Source organism: Coturnix japonica, chromosome 1, assembly GCF_054131305.1.
Source record: "Coturnix japonica strain WE chromosome 1, WE-NBRP24, whole genome shotgun sequence".
Lineage (NCBI taxonomy): Eukaryota > Metazoa > Chordata > Aves > Galliformes > Phasianidae > Coturnix > Coturnix japonica.
This window is the reverse complement of record NC_140663.1, coordinates 60,237,059-60,258,423: the sequence shown is the minus strand read 5'-3', so window position 1 is coordinate 60,258,423 and position 21,365 is coordinate 60,237,059. Positions and strand designations below refer to the sequence as shown.

The window sequence follows — 21,365 nt, the reverse complement described above, 5'->3', positions numbered from 1 at the left end:
TACATCGCAAAAGCTGACTGTGCACAGTGAATGAGATCAGATGCTGGGACAGAGTGCTGTTGTGAAGAACTGCATGGTTCTACTTCTGCTGAAGAGTTCCCTTACAATGCAAGCAAACCAGGTGTGGTAGCATTGGTAGGATCTCAAAATGAGTAGAGAAGGGGATAAGATAGACTGTCAGGTAGCTTGAGAAAGTAGAAGTGGAAACAGTAGAGGAAAACCCCAGTCTACTCACTCAGGTCTGATAAGGGCTTTGGAGCTGTTACAAGTGCAATCCTAGGAGTAGAGAAGCCTACTGTAGCTTGTAGTAGTAAAGAAAGATAGAGGGTGGATAGGACTTATTGTTAACAGCCAGCTTCTTGCTACTGACTTAGAAAAAGTGGTGTGCCTAGAAGTTCAGCAAGCAGGCACACTCTTTCATTTTTTGGCCCAAAGAAGGAAATTTCTGACTCATATGTCACTTTCTCCTTCTCCTTCCCTATCCGATCCCTTACACCTGAGTTTGGATGCTAATCTAACTCCTTGCTCCTCATATTCTGTATGCTTTGAGATTCTGACATCATGATTTCAATTCCCAGAAATCAATGAAAAGAGGCCAAATACTTTGAAAATACAGTTTAAAGTTCTTTGTAACACATTAGTTTTGTGAAAAATCAGTCCCTAGGTGTTATAAAATGAATATCCCAAATGCTTTTGGCCTTCATTTCTCTTTTCCTGGGTTCTCATCTCACACAATACTATGTAAAAAACAACAAAAAAGCAACCACCCATATTACTCTCTCCACCCTTTTCTAGTGAATTACATGTGTTACTAGAAGGACAACATCTCTTCATCCTTCCACTACATACAGTGACAGACATTGAGGTCATACTCTGTGCCAGGACTTAATACTAGTCACTAAGGAAGGCTGGGGTGCCATATTGAAAATAATAAAAGACAGAACAGAACATTGTCCATCTGTTCACTCAGTGAACATTGTCTATCCTGCTCACCAAATGATTCAGGAATCCAATGGAAAATATAATACATGAAGATGTAATTAAATACCACATCACAAAGTATATGCAAAACAAGCCAAATTAATACGGTATGGGAAAATATAATTCTTCATGGGCTTTGCTTTGGTAATGGGGTGCGCGCTCAGCATACAATGTTCTCTGAAAACACTGTCTGAGTTTATTTGTATATGCAAGTGTGTGAGCCTTTATACTTAAACTTTTGTATTTTCACTGTAAAACTTACATATTTGCAACTTCAGAGTTGCCTATAAGCACAGACAGACTGTCAATGTTAAACATTAATAATCTAATTCTTAATATCACATCCGGCTCAGTACTGTGTCCAGTTCTGTCCAGAATAATATGGATATACTGTCCAGCATATGGACACACCAATAAGTGAATGGAGCATTTTTCATTAGAAGTAGCTGAAAGAGCTGGGACTGCTTGGCCTAGAGAAGAGAAGGCTCATCAGAATCCTATCAGTGTGTTTAAATACTTGATGAGAGAGACAGGAGGTAATGGGTACAAATTAAAATACACATGAAGTTCTATCTAATGAAAGAAAATACTTTTTTCCTCTGAGATCAGGCAAGTACCGGAAGTTTGCCCATACAGTTTGTGACATCTCCAAATGGCCACCTGCTCTAGCTGACCTTTCTTGGTGCTGGATTGTGTGACTTCCATATGTACCTTCTAATCTAAATGGCCCTGATTCTGTCAAATTAATATCACTTCCACAGTTTGACCCGTTGGTACCGTTCATTACAACTTTTGCTATTTAAGTAACAGTGTGACATACTGTGTCCTGTGAATATGGCCAAACTGGTCCTTGCAGTAATGCCAGTAAAGTCCATTAGTGGCAACTGCATAGCAAAGATGTTTAACAAACATTTTCTAGCTTCACAACAACAGCAAATTAAAATGGCACTAGTCTTTACAAGGATTGAAATTTGGACTTGAAAGAACTGTCGGTGAGTTCCAAGTTAAATGTCTGCTTAAGTGTTTTTCTTGAGGGGGGCCTGAATTATACTGCCATTCAATCATGTAATTACAATGATTAAAATCATCTGTAAAACACTGTTGATTCAATGTTTCGTTTTACATGATATACGGCTGTATTAATTATTTTATTAGATGTTCATAATATTGCCAGTATGATGCAATGCAGCTACCACAAAGTATTTGCTGGTTTGGGGGGAGGAAATGAACCATCTGCAATGGAAATTCTTCGTCCAGAAGGCAAGAAACAACATTAAATCATGGCTCCTCCTAGACATATTCTACCCTACTTGTCAGAGAGTAGAGCTGCAAAGCTCCTCTTAGCATGCAATGGCACACAGACCAGACAAACTTATCTAACTCTCCAGAGAATACAAAACAAAATACAGGCCTCCCCACTCTACACTTCACCTTTCTCTTCAGAGGATTCTGCAAACGGTAATAAAACACACTTTAACTGCATTGCCAGATTTATTTGACATTTTAATTGCAGGTCATCTGTTATATTACTCTTTTTCACAACATATCCTTGTCAAATATTTTTTAAAGTTCACAGAATCACAGAATTCTGTATATACAGAGAATGAATGTTCCTTCCCCTTAACAGGATAGCTATTTGTTAGAGACTTTTATGTCCACTTGTAAACTCTTCATGCTAGCTATATTGTATCTATTTGATAGGATTCTTTAAAAAAAGCTGTGGGTATACTCCCAAACATGACAGTGGGTCAAAAGGCCCGTGGTGGAGGATCTTATGCAGATTAAGCTGAGCTGAATTCATGCGCGCCCTTTGTCTTCCAGGGCTGCCGAGTATATTGCACATGGCAGGACTAAGTAAACGTCAGGCTGCCTGGAGCTCTTGCATAGGTATGTCTTGTACCATTACTCAAATTTAAATAAACAAATTTACATTTACTGTACCTTTAGCTGAAGCACCAAGTCCATGCAGTATTTGCCGAGAGGGTTTATGTCATTCAAGATGAGCGCAATTATAATATCAATCCCATTTGATTCGTGGGTAGCTATGCAGGTCTAGAAAATAAGAGAAGAGAGTCAGAAGAGAGGGAAGGGAGGAAAACAAAAAGACTGAGATTTGGGAGAGGGGTGGGGGAGAAGAGAGAGAATAAGCAGCAAATTTCCAAAGAAAGGGTCCAGAACTTGGACAACCTTACAATAGTCAAAGCATAAAAACGCGCTACAAATGGTGTTGGGGAAATATGTAGTACAGAGCTAATCCCAACATTGTCAATAGTGAAGTATACAAGTGAGGAAAAAGCAGTGCAAGCTAAAATTTGCTTGCAGTGAAACAAGTAGGATTAGGCACAGTGTGGTGCATGCTACAGGCAACAGTGCTCAGGAGCACGGCCAGATTCGGCTGAACACACAGACACAGAAGCTTAAAAGTCATACTGGAATGTATGCAAAATCAATGACAGTTGTATAAGTCTATGGCATTTGTTTGTTTGTTTGTTTGTTTCAAATAGATTTATTGGACAATATGAAAAGTTTTCAAGAAAGACAGAGGGGTAAAACAAACAAGCACAAAACAAATAGATGAAAATGACAGTGTGGTGCATTTGACTCCAAAACTCACTGCATCAGATTTGCAGATGGTTTCAATAAGTATAACTCTAAACCCGAGTGACTTTCCAGCAGGTAAGCCAAGTAATTAAGCATTAATAATCATTCCCTTCCATTACCAGTAAAGTTAGGGAACAAGTTAACCTGAAAACATAGATTTTTCTTTAATTTCCATTGAAATTATTATTTTTTACACGTTTTTCCATTCATTAATGGATCGAACATGACTGTTTTAAAAATTTGCCTACTAAAGGATTTTTGTTTGCTTGTTTTTAAAGTTTTAATGTCAATTGATAACCAACAACAGTAATAGAAGCACTTTGCACTTCATTTATGTATGTTAATGAAGGAACATTAATACTGTATGCATTTCTTCAGCTGTCCTTAGTATCAAGAATAGATTGTGTCTTTGTAATTTTGCCCACTGATATTTTCCCATCATTAATCCATACTGAAAATCCTGAAATTTCATCCACAGTGACAACCTTACTACAGTTCTCTTTAGATCAAATACAGCAGCACGTAAATACACTCCGCATTTCTATTTTGCCTCAGAATAGCACTGAAGAGACAGCCACTAACAGCCACAACTCAAAAGGCTGCTTCAGTGAAGGCTCAGAGCCATGTATTTGATTAGAAGCATGGTCTTTACCCTCACTTATTTTCCTATTGATATCCTCATTAAAGATGTCTACAGGTAGTGCAGCAGAACGGTAAGTTAAATTTTGTGGCTGTTAGGTTAAATTGGGAAAGTAAAAATGAGCATCCTAAATAAAAACATAAAAAGGTAAAATACATGAAAATGGGGGAAAAAAACAATGAACAACACTATTATAGAGGTAATGTAATTCCACAGTTGTGACTTGAAATCCGAAGTTTCATGAAGTGAGGTTCAAACTACAGACCCAATTATATGACATTAAACTCTCTCCAAGAGGACTGGAAGCCTCGTATGTAAAGTGACAGGCTAAAGGAAGAGTCTGTTTTCTGTTCTGGCTTGAAAGGATTTTCCAGGCCTTATGCAGGTGTGGCATGTGTTCAGCTTAATTACAGTAATCGCACATGGTCTTACGTTATTAACAACACTAAAGAGTTTATGATAAGCACAAAGATACCATACATTCAGGTAGATTGTTCTGCATCTATTCAAGCCCTACCTGATTTTCATGGCATGGACCTTGGCAATACTCAGTCAAGCTTTCCAATGTCTGGTTCACCAGGGCTACATTTCTCTCATTGATGTAAAGCCCCAGTAAGCCCAGTCCACCTGTTGTGCTTCCACAGATACAGTCCAAAAACTGAAGTGTCTCACAAACAAGGTTGTAATTCGTTTTATTGTTCTGATGCCTTAAAAAATTCTGGTGGATGGAGAAAAGGAACAAAAAACATAGGGAGAATGAGAGAGTTAGAATCATGTTGAACACAATCTTTTTCATAAAACTACTGACAGGTTCAATTTACGACCACTTGATTGCCCTACCTCAGTTACTGGAGTACACTACACTGTAGAAAATAAATTGTCTTAGTGCAGTAGTGGAGGACTATTATTTGATTAAACCTTTAGGGAAAGGAGGGCTTAGAAACACGAGCTTTGCAAACATCTGCAAACTTCTGTCCTACAGATGTCCTACTCCATCTGTTTATTATGGTCCTTTAGTTGGAGGGTCTTGTCCCACAGATGAACAGGTATAGCTGCATTGTTAGACTGCTCCACGGAAGTGTCAATGCACAACAGCATCTTAGTTCAAGCTACCCCCAACCCTGCTTTCAAGGAGGCTACTGGTCACCGCACTGAAGCATATTTGCAGAAAACTCATTTTGCATAAGCTTCTGTGGTGGTAGTAATATCTACCAGAGGAACTGATAGCAGAGACACACTGTATCTTACAGCCTTCAATCATAACACCTAGTGAAAAGAGCAGTACCAAAACTTTGTCCAGAAGTCTCTCATGGTTTTTAAACTTATGGTAATTGATCCGCTATCAGTGTATAGAAATTACACTAACTGGAACATTTAGGAAATTCTCAATTCCATAGGGCTATGCTGTGGTTCCCGCACCACTCTTAGGGCATAAACATGAACTTAAACTGAGCGTGCAGGTAGTTATTGAAAAGGGTTATTTTATCACATGGGCCAAAAAGAATAACAACATTTTAGACACCCTTATTCAGTAACAGAAGCCAAGCACAGGCATGTTCTTCCTCCTTCATGAAGTTCCAGCTCTTGTAATACTTCCTTTGAAGCCTGGCTCAAAAACACTTTACCTGGAGCTCTCGGTTGTGGTTCTCACACAGAAGCTGGAGAAATCTCAGTATTGGCTGCATGATTGCAATAGCGGGACTCATTACTGCTTCTTCTGTGGACTTTTCTTCTGCATTAGCAGCATCTGTTCCTGCGCCCATAAGATCTATTTCTGGGTCCATTTCTCTTCTATACACAGAGTAAGCCTTGGATGTTGCAGAAGATGCTTCTGTTAACTGAACTTTCATACCCTCTTTCAGATGCAGCGTTGAATCCTTCACTGAAAAGAAGATAATTTTCCTTAATTTTTGGAACAGTTTTTGCTTGTTTAATTAAACAATAAGAAAACAACAACAATGAATGCAACTTTTTCTTTTTTGCTGCCTAACTTTTCAAAGACCTCTAGGCAACTTACAAAGAATATCAAAGCAACATTCATGCAGGGATAGCATGTTCCAAATTAACCACAAACCAGAGCAAAGCAGAACATTAAAACAAAAAGCCCTACTCATTCTCTTCTATATACAATAAATGACGAGAACAATGGAAGGACCACAGGGTGGGCATTCTTTCCTGTGCTTGCTCATGTGAAATAGCCCCACTAGCAGCAGTTTGTATTTCAGCTTTTCTAAAAACATGGGTCTATATCTTCTATTGGTGCCAGCATAGCTTCAATGACTTAAGTTATGGTCTGTAATTCAGGGAAAAACAGACAAATAAGGCACTGCAGCAATGGTTAATATTAAAACTTATCAATCAATGCAGCATAGAATCAGTGGTGCAATACACACAACTTGAACATAATGCACTATGGGTGCATTACGTGAGTGCCTCCTTACCTCTCTTTTTGGGTACAGATATGGTTAGGTCACTATCATCATCTTTCTTTTTGCTCCCCAAATCAATAGTGTTCACTGTCACTGTTGATCGTATCTCTTGCTGAGCAGCTTTCATACGATCATACAGGACTTTAAAGAATTTTTCTGACTTTTTTTGCTCCTTCAGTTGCTGGTAAGTTGAAAACTGCAAGGAAAAATAAAAGGATAGTCATTAGCTATCAGTCTTGTAAGGAAGAAAAAATACAGAAACAGAAAAAAAGATAATCACAGAAAAAAAACGATGACTGCTGCACAACCAATTATTTTACAAAGTGATATAGAAGATGGGTAACAAATATTGATCATTGTTTTTAAAATGGGATAAAATGGTAAACAACGCTACCCGCAGTCTTTCATATGTCAGAAAGTTACCAAATTAAGTTACATTATTTTGTGATGCTCCCCATTTTTCTCCAGGTATTAGAGAGATACAGTATTCAATCTGAAGGTAATAATGAAAGTAATTGTTATTATGTGGCTACAACAGGAAACAGGAAACTTCCAAATTTATATTTCGTGTTGTAGCTTAGCCTATACACGTTCTTGGTTCTTTATAACTCCAGAATTGGAATTAATATTTGAGGTTGTTAAATACAGTCCTCTAGCACTACTGTCAAGTAGGCTGAGTAACATTTTCAACAGTTTAAAAACTGTCCCAGAAGTGAAGTCCTTATACAAACCCTTTCTAATTCATTTTAGAAAGCTGCAGCAGTACCTCACTTATTTAATACTTTCTAGACACTGTCTAAGCATGACAGGTTGCATTATCTTTTTAACAGAATAAAGATACAGGACTGGATTACTCTCATTTAACTCTTACAGCCTTGAAATGAAGCATATGTTGGTTATTCAGGTTCCTGTCAAAGACAATGATGACATATGGGGAAAAGCTGGGACTGGTTTACGCCATCTCTCCTCTCTGCTGATCACAGAGTAAGAACAAACAACTATCTTATTTGGCTAATGCTGGCTGAGAACGATACCCCTAGTCTTTGTGAAAAGACCATAGTTTAAAGCATTTACTTCCTTTGGAACAGATATATCTGTTTATTTATTTTGCAATTATAAACTTGAAAGCATCGTAATCATTACATTTACAAGGAGAAGAGTGAAATAACTGGAGATAATGCTCAGCTGGCACAGAACAACTATACAACAGTGAGAGGGACAGCAGAAAAATGTTTTCTCTCATCGAAGACTTTACTGTATGAGGTACTGCATAATAACATGGAATATTCACAATTGTTTTTTAGGGAGACATACTGTAGTGATAACCATTCTACAGACCTCACTGCAAAAAGGTTCTTTTTATTTGACTCCAGACTACATGCAGTAGTATTGAACATTTGAAAAGCAATATGCAAATAAATAAACGAAATAAGTACCTGTGTTTGTGCATTTCCACCTTCAAGCAATGCAATACCAAGCAAAATGCCTTCTGAGAAAATTCTGTCATTTTTGGTGCTGACTATAACATCTATGACAAGTTCTGATGCACCTTCTTTATCCAGAAGGCACTGAATATCAAACATGGACACTCCAGACTTATCTGAGTCTTGTCCTACAAATCCACCTGCAAGTCAGAGAAATACATGTATGTATACTGAAACAAATCCATTAGTAAAACAAGTCTTTTGCATCCGGTAGCAATGTAATTCATTTAATCTTGAAATTTTGTTTGAGGCAGAATTCCTCTTGAAACAAACAAGATGTTTGTGTGAAAGTGCAATGCTGGTCCCCAAGATCAAAGTGAAACTGATTTGTCCACAGAACCCCATTTTTAATTCCATTACTTCATATACTAACAAATTTGCATGGCCAGAGGTCTGAAAGAGCTTTTAAACAAAATGTCAAATGACATCTGGAAAAGCCCAGAAATCTGGACATGCCTTTAATATATGCTGATAATGCAATGGCCAGCTCTATTATGATGTAGCTCCATGCTTAATTCTGCCATATTTCCTATGACATACATTATTATTGGCTTTATTAGAAAGCAATTTATTGTAATCTACCTTGGCTTCTATGAGAGAATCCTATAAAAATGAGGTTATAAGAAACACCCACTCAAACCTCTCACTCACAGTAGTTACATAGGGTCCTCACAGCCTTGTTTTGAAAGAATCATAGAATCACAGAATTACACAGGTTGGAAAAGACCTCAAAGATCATCAAGTCCAACAACAGCCTAACCACAGTACCCTAACTCTAACAACCCTCTGCTAAATCATATCTCTGAACTGACATTATACAGCCTCTCTGGGAAATTTATTTCCTCGCTTAACTGATATATCTGTGAAAAGCTTTTCCTTATATCCTATTTCTTTTTAATGTGTTAGCAAAGGATCTGGAATTTTAAAAAGTTGTTTGGTTTCCAGAAACAGCAGTGGCTTTGTTCAAACGCTGCATGCTTTGCTGCATTCCTGGATGTGGATTTGTTAGCAAATGGTGTTACCAATCAAAATTGAACTGAAGGGCTGACTTGGGGGCATGGAAAGATTTGCATTTTTAGTGCTGGCTAATGCACACCAGCCATCTGAGACAGGTGCACACAACTTCTAGCTGATTACAGAACTTTTTCCATTTATTTACCAATGAAGTCCCTGGAGCACATTTAACATGCTTTTTTATAAAAAACGGTGCTGCTACTTTTGTTTTCCTTAAACGATGTGTGTTGATTTACCTCCCACTTGTGCAGTTTTGCTGTAGCTGGTAGACAGAGGCCCATTCATACCACTTCCATATTCTCCTTTAAAGTAGCGATACAGGAGTATTTTCCTTAAAGTGTTGCCCTTCAAGAGAAATACAAAAATACCATAAGAAAACTTCAGTAGTTGCCGATTTCCTTTGTTTGAAAAGCAAGCTGTTAATCATAGTTACGCAATTTATTAGGTCTTTCCTTTATAATCAGTAAGCATACAAATAGAAAAGTTGTCCACAAAACAAGCATCTAATGGTCTTATCTAACACATTTTGTGGCAAGAATTCTAAAATACTGTTGTACAAGCTTTCTCCAAAGATTATTATTTTAAACTTACTGATGATAAATCAAATATCTCTACCTCAACCATTTCCACTGACTACCTGGAAGACGTGTATTTTGAAACAAGTTTTACAACAAGCCAATGCACTGCAGTCTGTGCGCGTGCCCTACCCTGCCATGGCAGTATTTTCTTCCCATTTTCTGCATCTGAGTAGTATCACTCCCTTTTCTCTGTTCTCAGATAATTCAACTGATCATCTGAAAGAAGCCACATCACATGAAATATTAAAACAGAGAGATGACATTTGATAGAAGAGCTTAAAAAGCATTCTCTGTATCTCCTTGTTCCTTTACTTCCAAAACCAAACCCAGTCAATATTTGCATGCAGCTCTCTGAAGAGCTTCCCTTTCATTTTGCATGTGTTCTGCAAAACAAGATGCACTGAATTAAGAGTGGGCTACCAATCACTTGGCATTTTCCTGTTGCCTTTGGTCTCTTGGGAACACCTGCAGTCAATACTCATCTTTACAGAAGCAGCAGGTGACAATGACTGCAGGTATAAATATAAAATACTCAAGATTTTATTTGGAAATAAGTATGGTGAGGCTCCCTGTGCTGATCACAGAAAGACAAAAAATATTCATTTCAACATTTAGGCAGTAAAACAACATGATTTCTTCTTTGCATTTACTCGTCTACTGGTTTTAATGAAAAACAGGTCTTAAAAATATGTGTACCAGAAGCATTCTTTGTACTTACAGGGAATGTACACGTCACCAGCACCTGCATGTTAGTCTAGCCATACGCTTTTCAGTCTATATATCTCGGCAACCACCAGAGGCAGCAACAAGAGAGGAAGCAAGACCCCAAAATATCTCAGGCACTATCCACACTCATATGTCTCTGTTAACTTAGCAATATTTCCAAAAGCAACCAAAGGCCCACACGGGGTTTCATTGCTTCATGCATCTCAAAAAGCAATGGGTTCATCCATCTCAAACAAGGGTCAGAATGCAGTAAGCTGTGTATGTAGGCTGACAATGCAAAACAGAAGTTCCTTCCTACTTCTTGTATTCTGACGTTTTCGTAGAGTCTACACAATCTACAGAGTTCACTCAATTAGCCAAGAAAATTGCAATATCTATACTAGAATATCAAAATCCATAAACGCAATGGCTGCAAGAAAAACAAACGCATCACCTACACATCTGCAGTGCCAAGGAATTTATCACATGAATTTTCCCGGTGGACTTAAGCCAGCTGTGGTCTACACTACAAAAGACCAAGAACCATCAATCTCTGAACCACACATGGAGGCAGACTCTATCCCAGCTTGTTTGCAGTGGAGATTAATCCTGCATGCACAGACAAGATACAGCTCATAAGAAATTTTAAGATTGCTAAGTGCACCAGCTCCTCCTGCTCAGCATCCTGCCACTAGTAGTGAGCAAGCTCCAGAAGAAAGTGAGCCTCATCTCCACATCTCATGAAGAAGCCAAACATATCACCAAAGAATTAAGAAACATGGACTAAGAACAGAATAAAGTCTCTTAAAGTCATATATGTCACAGAATCATAGAGCTCTGTCACACAAATAGGATCACAGAGAAGAACTGCTTCCTATCACCTGACTAGGACCCAGCCCAGAATGAGAGCTGCATCAAGACATGCTTTTAATAAGAAAGCCTGGCATTTGCCATACCATTTGATTAACCACAAAGCTTGGGGGAACATCCTTAACTGGCTATCTGTGCAGTCTGCTGATGATGAACAGAGTGCTATGGTAAATTACATAAACAGTCACAGTGCAGTCACGGGAAGAAACACCAAAAGGCATCTATATGTAGTTAAAAATAATACCCACAGTCACAAGTTTTATTGTTCAATCAAAACAGCCTTTATTTATCAGGAAGAACACTGGGGACCATGAAATAGCATTTGACTAATAACCTGAACAATTTAGCACTCGGGCTTGTTGTCTGTAAAAAAAAATGAACTGCTTGTAAATCTCAGATCATTTTTCCTGCCTTGTTACCTTCAAAAGACAACAGGAAGAGCAGTGATACAAATGTGCTTCTCCAACTGGCTATAGAATGAGGAAACTTTCCCTCACTGTATGCAAACTAAGACACAGATATTACCTCTTGCCCCCACAGAGTGTCTTCATTATTAAGATTTTTGCTCTCCTTCCCTCCCTCCCTTAACCTCTCATGAATACAGACACACACAGTTCTTAGAAGCCCAATTGCCAAAAGTCAAGAGCATCGTGTTTGAAAAGCAGGAGCACAGTGCAACCTTTGCCAAAGAGTTGTATCAAAAACGTGCCCTCAGATTCAGCCCCACATGAGGCAAGCTTGGGATCTTCAGCCTCTTTGTGATGACCCTGGGAAGCCATGTGACTTACCCAGGTCATTTAGTTTCTTGTGAAATTAGCAGCCACTACAAAGAGAAGAAACTGCTCTCTGCAGCCCAGCAGCACATACTGGAGCTGAGGAATGCACAGATGCTTATGCAATGTTATCAGAAATTCCTGTCACCTCCAGTGCATGACTGTGTGAGGTATCATACAAAAGAACGCTAAAAAGACCCTGCTCCCAGAAAAAGAAGTGCTGATCCTGCTGGCGTGCCTGCATCTGTTTTTGCAGGAATGCCAAAAAAAAAAAACTAAGTCAAGAACTGTCCCATCATCTGGACGAGACAATCCGCTGCCAGGGCAAGCAAGACAGTCTTGCCATTGGTGTCCTTGTGAACGATTTCCCAACTTAGCACAGTCACAAAATTAATATTGCCCAAAAGCAAATGAGCACAGCAGTGGTATGAATAAGTAGTTTGCAGCAACCATTACTGACACTCATACTGCTGAAGCGGAGGCCAAAAATAAAAGCACACTAGGCAGTAGAGTGTTGTCTTCCTTTGACTATGTTTCTTCATGCAGCCAAAATCCCAGCCTTCCAAGCCAATTCTCTCCCCTGCTGGCTACAATAAACTTTCCCTTATACCTCTTATTAGGGTATGGAAATGGTATGTAAACATCAGTCAGCTGACTGTAATCCTTCTATAATGGCTAGAACATTGTATAGCCCTGAAAAAAAAAGCCCACAATGAAACATAATAGTCTTATTGTTACCCATGAATACCACTGCATTGTGTCTAACAAAAGCTAGGATAAAGACTGAGGACACAAGAAAGCAACAACCGGTTATTGTTCTTGCAGTTTTAAATAGCTTGAGATTGACAGACAGAAGTTTCCAATGGGGAAGAATTATTCCAACAGGAACATGTAGACACAAACAAATTACGATTTTCTCAGTATTTCATTATACTAGTTGGTCTTTTAACTTGATTTAAATGCCTTAATAAAATGGTATATTCACTTTCTTTCTTTGAGACTACATCACGCTGGTTCCACGCTGGGATAGGATGTTCCATGAGGAGAAATGCCTGAGAACATTTGAAAGGTTTATCATGGGTACTTGCTTCAGCATGAGCTCCCTGTGCAAGAGCACCAAAAACTATTTATACTGTCTCACATAACTTTACACACTGCATAAGGAATTTGAATATTTTAGAGTTGATGGTGTTCCAAAGTTTGAAATGGTGGATCTGGTTGTAAAACAATGCGGTAGAAATGTCCAAATTATCAGTGATAACACAGGAAAGGCAGTCGTGTCCAACAAATATTTCTCATATACAGTGGATGATGCAGCTATAGCCCCATACTAATCCAGGTGGATGTATGAATGTTATATTTCAGTAACTTCCACCTATATATTACAGAGGAGCTGACGGGGACATCTGCTCAACTAATATACGTTTTTGGCAGGTTGAAATGGAAACAAAATCCCAGAGAACTACGAGAAATCTAATGTGCAGTGACACTGTCAAAAACGTAAATATGATGACTGATAAAATATAAACTGTGAGTTTTATGTCGGTTCTGGGCAAAATAAAGTAAGGGATGACTTTGAGTCCCATTAATGCAAAATTAAAGGAAGCTACTATAAATCAGCAGTAGATATAGTATTAGCATCATGTCGTAATAATTGTCTCAATATGGGATTTAATAAAATAGACCTTCTCTAGCTTCTGATTATCTTCTCTGGTCTCACTCATGATGAAAATATTAGTCTGGTAAAGTCTGATAAAGTGGTAAAAATTGTGATTGAAAACCTACTGTGCCATAACCCCACAATGATACTTGCTAAATGGCTTAGCAGCAAAGACAGAATTCCATCTGAAACTTAGACCAAGAAATTATAAATGAGCGCACAGGCTTCTAATAGGGATCCTCAGGAAATACCTATTGTCTGCCCGATATTTTTTTTCAAGCAAATGGAAAAACACAGAAGAATAAGATAATTTATAAAAGACATACAAAGAAAACAGGATGAGGTCAGAACATTTATAACAGCTTAGGATCATTTATTCAACTGAGAAGAACCAAACAATTTGTGTCTCACTATGTCCAGATACTTCCACGTTGAGTTAAGAGATGTAATAACAGTAAATAAGACCATAAAATGAAGGCCTCCATTCTAGAGAAGATCTGAAGGTCTTGGACAAAAATCAGTGGAATGACATTTTGAAAAATCACACCATTCTGGAAATTATAGCCAGAGCTACACAGTAGGATTCATAGAACTATCGTACTTATCTATGTGTAGAGGCATGTTTCTGAAGGAATGCTGCATCTAAAGCTGGTGTCCACAATTCAAGAAGAATTCTGATAAATTATTTGGATTTGGAGAAGTTCTATAAGAGTGATTAGAAAATAAAACACGCCATCTCATCAGAAATTCAAGGTTTTCAATCTACTGAGCTTACCAGTCTAAACATGAAAGATACGAACTCTGTTTCTGACTATCTGCATGAGAAATCTCATAATGGATGACTTCAGCCTGCAAGATAAAGATGTAAGACACAATGCTTAGATGCTGAAGACAAACTTAGCTAGGAAAGGGATAGAAGGGGTTGAGTTTTTTCATTTGTGGTTTATGATTTCGCCTTTTGCCCCCGCTAATATGTGAGGGTTGCTCCAAAGCTAATGCCTCCTATTTTATTATAATGCCCCATGCTGGCAAAAGCAGATGTCAGTGGTATTGAAGTAGTGGTTAAACCTTACTGCTAACATGCCGCTGTATTTTGTTGCCCTGTGACAGATGGCAGCAGTGGGACAGTCTGACAAAACGGGATCTGACACAGAAGTATGTATGAAGCAGTGGTGTGACACTGAATTCCTCCATGCAGAAAAAGTTGTTGTTTTCCACCTGTTTTTACACTACTTTGTTCTTTGATTTCCTTTGGTGAAGCAGGGCTACCCGGTGAAGCTACCAAGTATAAAAGTTGTACAGTCCCTCATTAATTTATGGTCCAACCTGATCACGAAATGGAAGATGGCATCGGTATTAGTCTGATCTCCATAGTGGATTAACTGAGGCATGCATCTACCAGGTGCACAGAGTTGCACTAGGAGAAGCTTGGAACAGATCTTCTGAGCCCTGACTCCTACTGAAGAATGCTGTCCTCATGCTGCCAGCAAATTCCAGGGAGCTTGGAGGCTGAGGTTGTCTGCTTTGGGGTGATGTTTGTTTATTTCTACACAGAACAAGAATTTTCCCAATTTTGATCTTTTACAACAAGATGTTACAATAGCCAACTAATAGTTGACACTGATAAATTTTGACCAGTAAAATGTGACATCCAAGAACAAAGTTATTAGCACACCGGGGCATTTATTCACTCCTACAAAAAAGTACTTATAAAAATGAAGTTAGGTCCAGCTGTTGTCCAGCTCTGCTTTCACTAAAATCAATGGGAGCCTTGCCAGCAGCTTGAGGAGAAGGAGCAGACATGTACTTTGCCTGGCAAAAGTTTTAATACAATTCTAAAAAGAAAAAAAAAAAAAAAAAAGAAAAAAAAAAAAGAAAAAAAAAAGAAGCCCACAACAAAATATGTACCAGACTTCATGACACAGTCCTCCTAGGAGAGCAAAACTGGCCACCCACACCTCTCAGCTGTCTCTCATTAGGCAGAGACGCCTCACATTTTAAATGTGCCATTGTTTAATTCTACACAAATCTGGTATTAATCCCACTTGTCTTAATACAGCTTGCCTAAATCACCAATGCTAACTGATAAACCTGAGGTTGTGACTTCTGCAGAGACTCATTAACAGCTATAGACAAAAAAGAATGGCAAGCATGACCCCTCTCTAAAACCAAATAACAATGGTTGGAAAAAGTAGCTAACTTCTTAACATCTCTTAATTCTTTCCTTTACACATCCAGGTTTCACATAAAGCTTCAAGCTAAAGCACCAAAATACTGCTACTATTACCAGCCTACTTTCAATATTGATAGGGAAAGTAACAGTGGACACTGCAAGAAAAACAGATTTTGCCTGGTAACTGTCCAATTTTCCACCCTGAAGAAGCTCAGGAAAATATCATACTAAAAGTTTGTTTCCCCTTCCCTTCCCTTCCCTTCCCTTCCCTTCCCTTCCCTTCCCTTCCCTTCCCTTCCCTTCCCTTCCCTTCCCTTCCCTTCCCTTCCCTTCCCTTCCCTTCCCTTCCCTTCCCTTCCCTTCCCTTCCCTTCCCTTTCCTTCCCTTCCCTTCCCTTCCCTTCCCAGCCATAAAATATTAGTCAAAGGTCCATTCTTTTTTCTTTTTTTTTTTCTTGTCCAAATACAGAACATCTACAGTCATAACATTTGTATACATACCACAGGTCTTTGTGATGGCAAATATTACTGTTAAAATCTCTCGCTTTTCCTGTTGCTAAGCTTAGTTACGTGGTTTACACCTTTGCTCATAACACTCACAGACTGATTTTTTATTTTTATTTTTGCATCTATGTAATTTTTTCTTTGCAATTTTGTCTTGTACAAGGTAAAGCTCAGAGATGCACAATAATCCAAGTTCACTACCACTGAAGGAAGACGATGTAATCTTTGACCAAGGAAAATTTACCCCTAAATGTTCCAATGTGAAAATTTACAAAAATAGACCATTTCTAGATGTGTACTTATGAGTACCACCATGTGTTGACATTTTAAGAGCAATCTGAAACAGGTAGCTAGAGAAAAATAATAAAAGTAGCCAAATAGTATTTTCATTACATTGCTTTGTGTCACTGTCTTGCTGTTGGGTTAAACTTCAAAGCCTGAGCACTACAGATACCAGATTTACTAGATAAAAGATGTATTGAGGAGGTAGCGCTTATACTATTTTGAATTAGATACGCTAGGTTCTTCACTGTTGATTTAGGATTTGCAAAGTGGCTCAGGAGGCACTTCAGGATTTCAGTTTTCACCTACTCATCTTTACCAATCACCAGCTCCACTGATTTCTCAATTTCATCCTTTTCTACTAGCTAAGATTGATGAAGAAGCTTCAGAAATATAGGCAGAATTTGTGCTAAGGCATTCCAAATAGTCACTTACATTGTATGAAGGAACCTACACATTTGCTAAAACACATTATGTTCTAATTCAGATTAGCAAAAATCAGGAAATCTTTCAGAAGATTTGCCACAGGTTCTGGGTCAAATAAATAACAAATAACAACTTCTTGTTTTACCATGGATATGCCATTAAACCATGATATCTACCACCTTCTCAAAAAGGTGTTCCCTGTTAGTGTGAGCTACTTAGTGAGAGCTGCTTTTTATACCTACTGGTTGGGTTTTTTTTAAGACCACGATATTAAAAGGAAGCAAGTCTCAGCATTAATTTATTACTTTCCGCAAGCTCCTGCTCTTCTCTGCACTCACATTTCAAGTTGTGTGAACAGTTTTGGTGTGACAATAAAAGACAGAACTATTGGAAAGCATCCAAAGGAGGGCTGCTAAGATGGGGAAGGGCCTAGAGGGCAAGACATGTGAGGAGCAACTGAGGTCCCTCAGTGTGCTCAGTGCAGAGCAGAGGTGCTGAGTGAAGGCCTGATGGTGGCTGCAGCTCCTCACAGGGAGTGGAAGGGCAGCGCTGAGCTCTGCTCTGTGTGACAGCAACAGGGCCCATGGAAAGGGAATTGTGTGTGAGCATGCACATCTATTTCCAAGTATACTTGCATTTTTAGGTGCCTAAAGTCTGCATAAATTCTGGTCTTTAACAACCCAAAGGAAACAGTCTGAACTGGCTACTGTAAAGGCCAACATACAAAATTGGGCCAAGGGAGTTCACAGTCTTACAGTCTGGCACAGACTGTGGTCACTGAAAACAGCTGGTCAAAGGAGATCTACGCAGCTCCTACCCAATCAGCAAAACTGGAGCCGCTAAAGGAAATCAGCAGCAACATTTAAATAGCCAGCATTTTCAATGGTACAAAGAAACACCATCTTAGCACTTACCTAGATGGAAAATGAACACACATCAGATCAAAAGAATAGTTTGGATGGGGTCAAGATACACTACGAGATGGCCTCGTGTTTTTTGCAGTAATAGGCAGATTCTTCCTTTGCTACACTGCTCAGCATTGCAAAGAAAACAAAACATCTTCCTCCGTTTCCATACAGAGGAGAACAATTTCCACCTGGAGTAAAGACAGCTCCTGCACTGACTGCACTGTCTCTCTGACAACAGGAGGCACTTCAGACCAACAGAAAAGCAGAGCTGCAATAGAGAATACAACAAACCTAGTGCGTGGTCATTACTAACTATCCATTTTGACATGTATGATTTAGAAATACCTATAATTAAAGTTCCCTGAATTAAAACAAAACAAAACTACAGCAGTTTGAACAGTTTTCCAGTAAACTTAATTGGGAATTATCCATAATTGTTAACTCTCTCAACTGTGATATCATTTTCATTATGGTTGGTACTTTAAGTTCTGCACCTGGATTCCTATGCTTCTATGAGAATTCCCATTCTCATCTTATAAAAAAAGAAACCCACACATAAAACAAAACCACCCACACATCATGAAATTTCTATTGCTCCAGGTCCCAGAAAAAGTACTTGAAAATGTGAAATCTGTGTGGTCAGAGACAGAAGGCCCAAAAGAACAAGAACTAAAAAAAAACCAACCAAAATATGCTGCTGGGTTTTTGATCATTAAGAAACCAAACCAAAGTAGTTTCATCATCTTTAGGAGTCTGATGACTTTGACCGCCAGAGGTTGTAAATACCAAGTAAACATTTTAAACAACCTTGTTTGGCAGTTTTGATTCTGTGTGTATGGAGGGACTCAGATTCTTGCTACTGATAGCAAATACAGTTTGCTGACGCTTGGCTGTAGTTGCAAAGCACCCAGTTATCTTCTTCCTCACAGAACAGATCAGCAAACCAGCATATCCATTGGCAGCAAAGGAGCACAAGTAAATAGGCATTAGTAAAGATCCAGGATTACAAGATAAGGCCACCCCAAAAGAAAAGGATCCCATCCAGAAGTATGAGAAATGGTAATTTCACAGCTAAAATAAACTTCATTAAGATCTGTTGCTTTTCTAGCAAGGAAGATTTGGGCTCTAGGATGACCTGAACACCGAATTCCTTGGGAGGCTGGAAAAAAGCATTTGGCAAGTTCATTCTCCAAGAAAGAGGAATCAGTTGTTCATCTTGGTTCAGACACTATATAATGCCAACCTACTTCAATTTCCATTAATGTCATTAACAAGATAAGCACCTATCCAGAGGCAATCAGGATATATCCTGGCTTTGACTATGGATTCACAAAACTGAGGTGACTGGACCTTGAAGTTGGTCTTTTTTGACATGTCTGAAGTTTCTGTAACAAAACTTGCCTTCCAAATGACAGACATTCTGAATTTTGAAGGCCTCTCTTACTAGGAAAAGCTCTCAATTTTCAAAGCAGTTCTCAATCTTCCCTTTTAAATTAGAAGCCGATACTAGCTTTCTACTCTTGGAGCCTAAGATTTCATCAGTTCAAACAAATAAACCCAATAATGTCCTTTGAAGAGTGCTGTGAAATGACTCTGATTTTGCGTTAACACTGCAGAAGAAGTTTCATAAACCTTTTCTTTTAGCCAAAGCTGTTGAATGAAACTGAAACATTGTTGAGTAGCATTTTGTTTTTAATAACTTTCAGAGGTGTATTAGCTGTCAAACCAGAGCTCAGTAGTTTCTTAGCTGTCTCTGTATTTTAGGAGCAACAGTCATTTCTAAATGCTAAGTTTCACAAAACCAGGGAAAAAGCTCTCTTCTGGTTTGAACAGAAAAAATACATCACCACCACCACACAGTCAAGCAGCTCTAGAATTGGTTGAAAAAATGACCAAAACTTTCCTGATGTTAAATCAGCTGTTCCAAGTCAGAGACAAAGGAGAGACAGAGACACATTTTCAAGAGACCGCCTCAGCGTACCACATTCCCACTAGTAAAAGACAGATTCATGTTTATATAAAATTTAATATGCAAGCTGTTCACTCATAATATTACATTTCCCCTTTATATTTAATATTTGCCAAAATTGCTGAGTTATTTATGACAGAGATTAGATTGCTGCACATGTGCAGAGGCTGTTTCATCATAATACATTTTAGTACACATTTATTATGAAGCTGTTGTCATAATGCCTACATTTCTATTGCTTCTACGGAGAAATATATTATCACTGAAATGTTCCTACATGCATAGCATGTAACTATGGTAATACAAAGTCATGTGCATCTTTAGAGCTGTTAAGGATCGTGCACACTGATGGTGTGCCTGCAGAAAACCTTCTCAGGAAATCCTACAACTCACTACAATTTTTCTGCTGTGTTTCAAGAATGATGATATCCTCACTAATAACATCTCTTAGATAAACAGCATGCCAGCATCCCAAAACTAGGACTCAATTGAGTTATGAAAACCTAGATGAACTTTACAGTTGCAATAAGTGGAAATTCATCTACACATGCATGTCAACCTGTGAGTGCAAACCCAACAATCCTAGGAGCTACATAATTTGCAGCTCAGTCTATTATAACTATTAGTAAAAAATCCCTATTCTGAATGCAGCATTACTGTTCCACTTAATTAGCATATCTCTGTGAAAACCTTGATAAAGCTCGAATGGGATAGGAAACAGCACAGGTAAAGTTACTGCTCTAAATTACGTCAGTGGTACAATTTTATCTGAAGTTCTGAGTCCACAAGGAGTTGCAGCTTCCCACCATGATCAGAGGAGTACTACAAGTACATAAGAGTTGTGGAAAACATGTCATACTAAAGACTGATATCGCTCACCTTGGAATAAAGATGAGTCAGCAGAACAGAATAATATGAATGGTAAGGAGACAGAAGGTAAACTGTACTATTTCCTCTCTTAAACAACAAGGTGTCTTTAATGGAATCTAGAGAGGGCCAATAAAAAAGTGATACAGAAACACATTTTAACCCACACATAATTAGATGGTAGAACGCCTTACCGTGGAAAGTCACAGAGGCCAAGAATTCAGCAAGACTCAAAGAGAATTTGTGCATTTCTATAGACAACAAGAAAAAACAGCTACAATAGCAAATGTTAAAAAAACAACTATGGGAAAGAAGACAAAATCTCATGCTTTAGGGGCCACAGATTTATGATCTTACTGTTAAGGATTATCCCAAGACATCAGGAAGAATAGAAAACTTCAATTCTGCCTACAGTGGGGATTCTTAGACTTTCTTCTGAAGCATCTGGTGATGGCCACACAGAGAGACAGCACTCTAATCCTCTGGTCTGATCCTCTTTGGC

At 38.5% G+C, this 21,365-nt stretch overlaps 1 protein-coding gene across 5 annotated transcripts in view; it reads right to left on the bottom strand.

The window, feature by feature from the left end:
* ITPR2 (inositol 1,4,5-trisphosphate receptor type 2) overlaps positions 1-21,365 on the bottom strand; it is a 253,887-nt gene that overhangs the window by 70,306 nt on the left and 162,216 nt on the right. For 4 of the 5 annotated variants that reach the window (XM_032446237.2, XM_085541626.1, XM_085541631.1 and 1 more), the window contains 6 exons: positions 9,386-9,494; positions 8,088-8,275; positions 6,664-6,847; positions 5,848-6,104; positions 4,740-4,940; positions 2,923-3,033 (listed from right to left, as the gene is read on the bottom strand). In XM_032446237.2, the coding sequence (XP_032302128.2) occupies positions 2,923-3,033; positions 4,740-4,940; positions 5,848-6,104; positions 6,664-6,847; positions 8,088-8,275; positions 9,386-9,494 (1,050 nt within the window). Of the gene's footprint in view, positions 1-2,922; positions 3,034-4,739; positions 4,941-5,847; positions 6,105-6,663; positions 6,848-8,087; positions 8,276-9,385; positions 9,495-21,365 lie in introns of those variants that run through there. The other variant, XM_085541645.1, reaches the window with a different exon arrangement.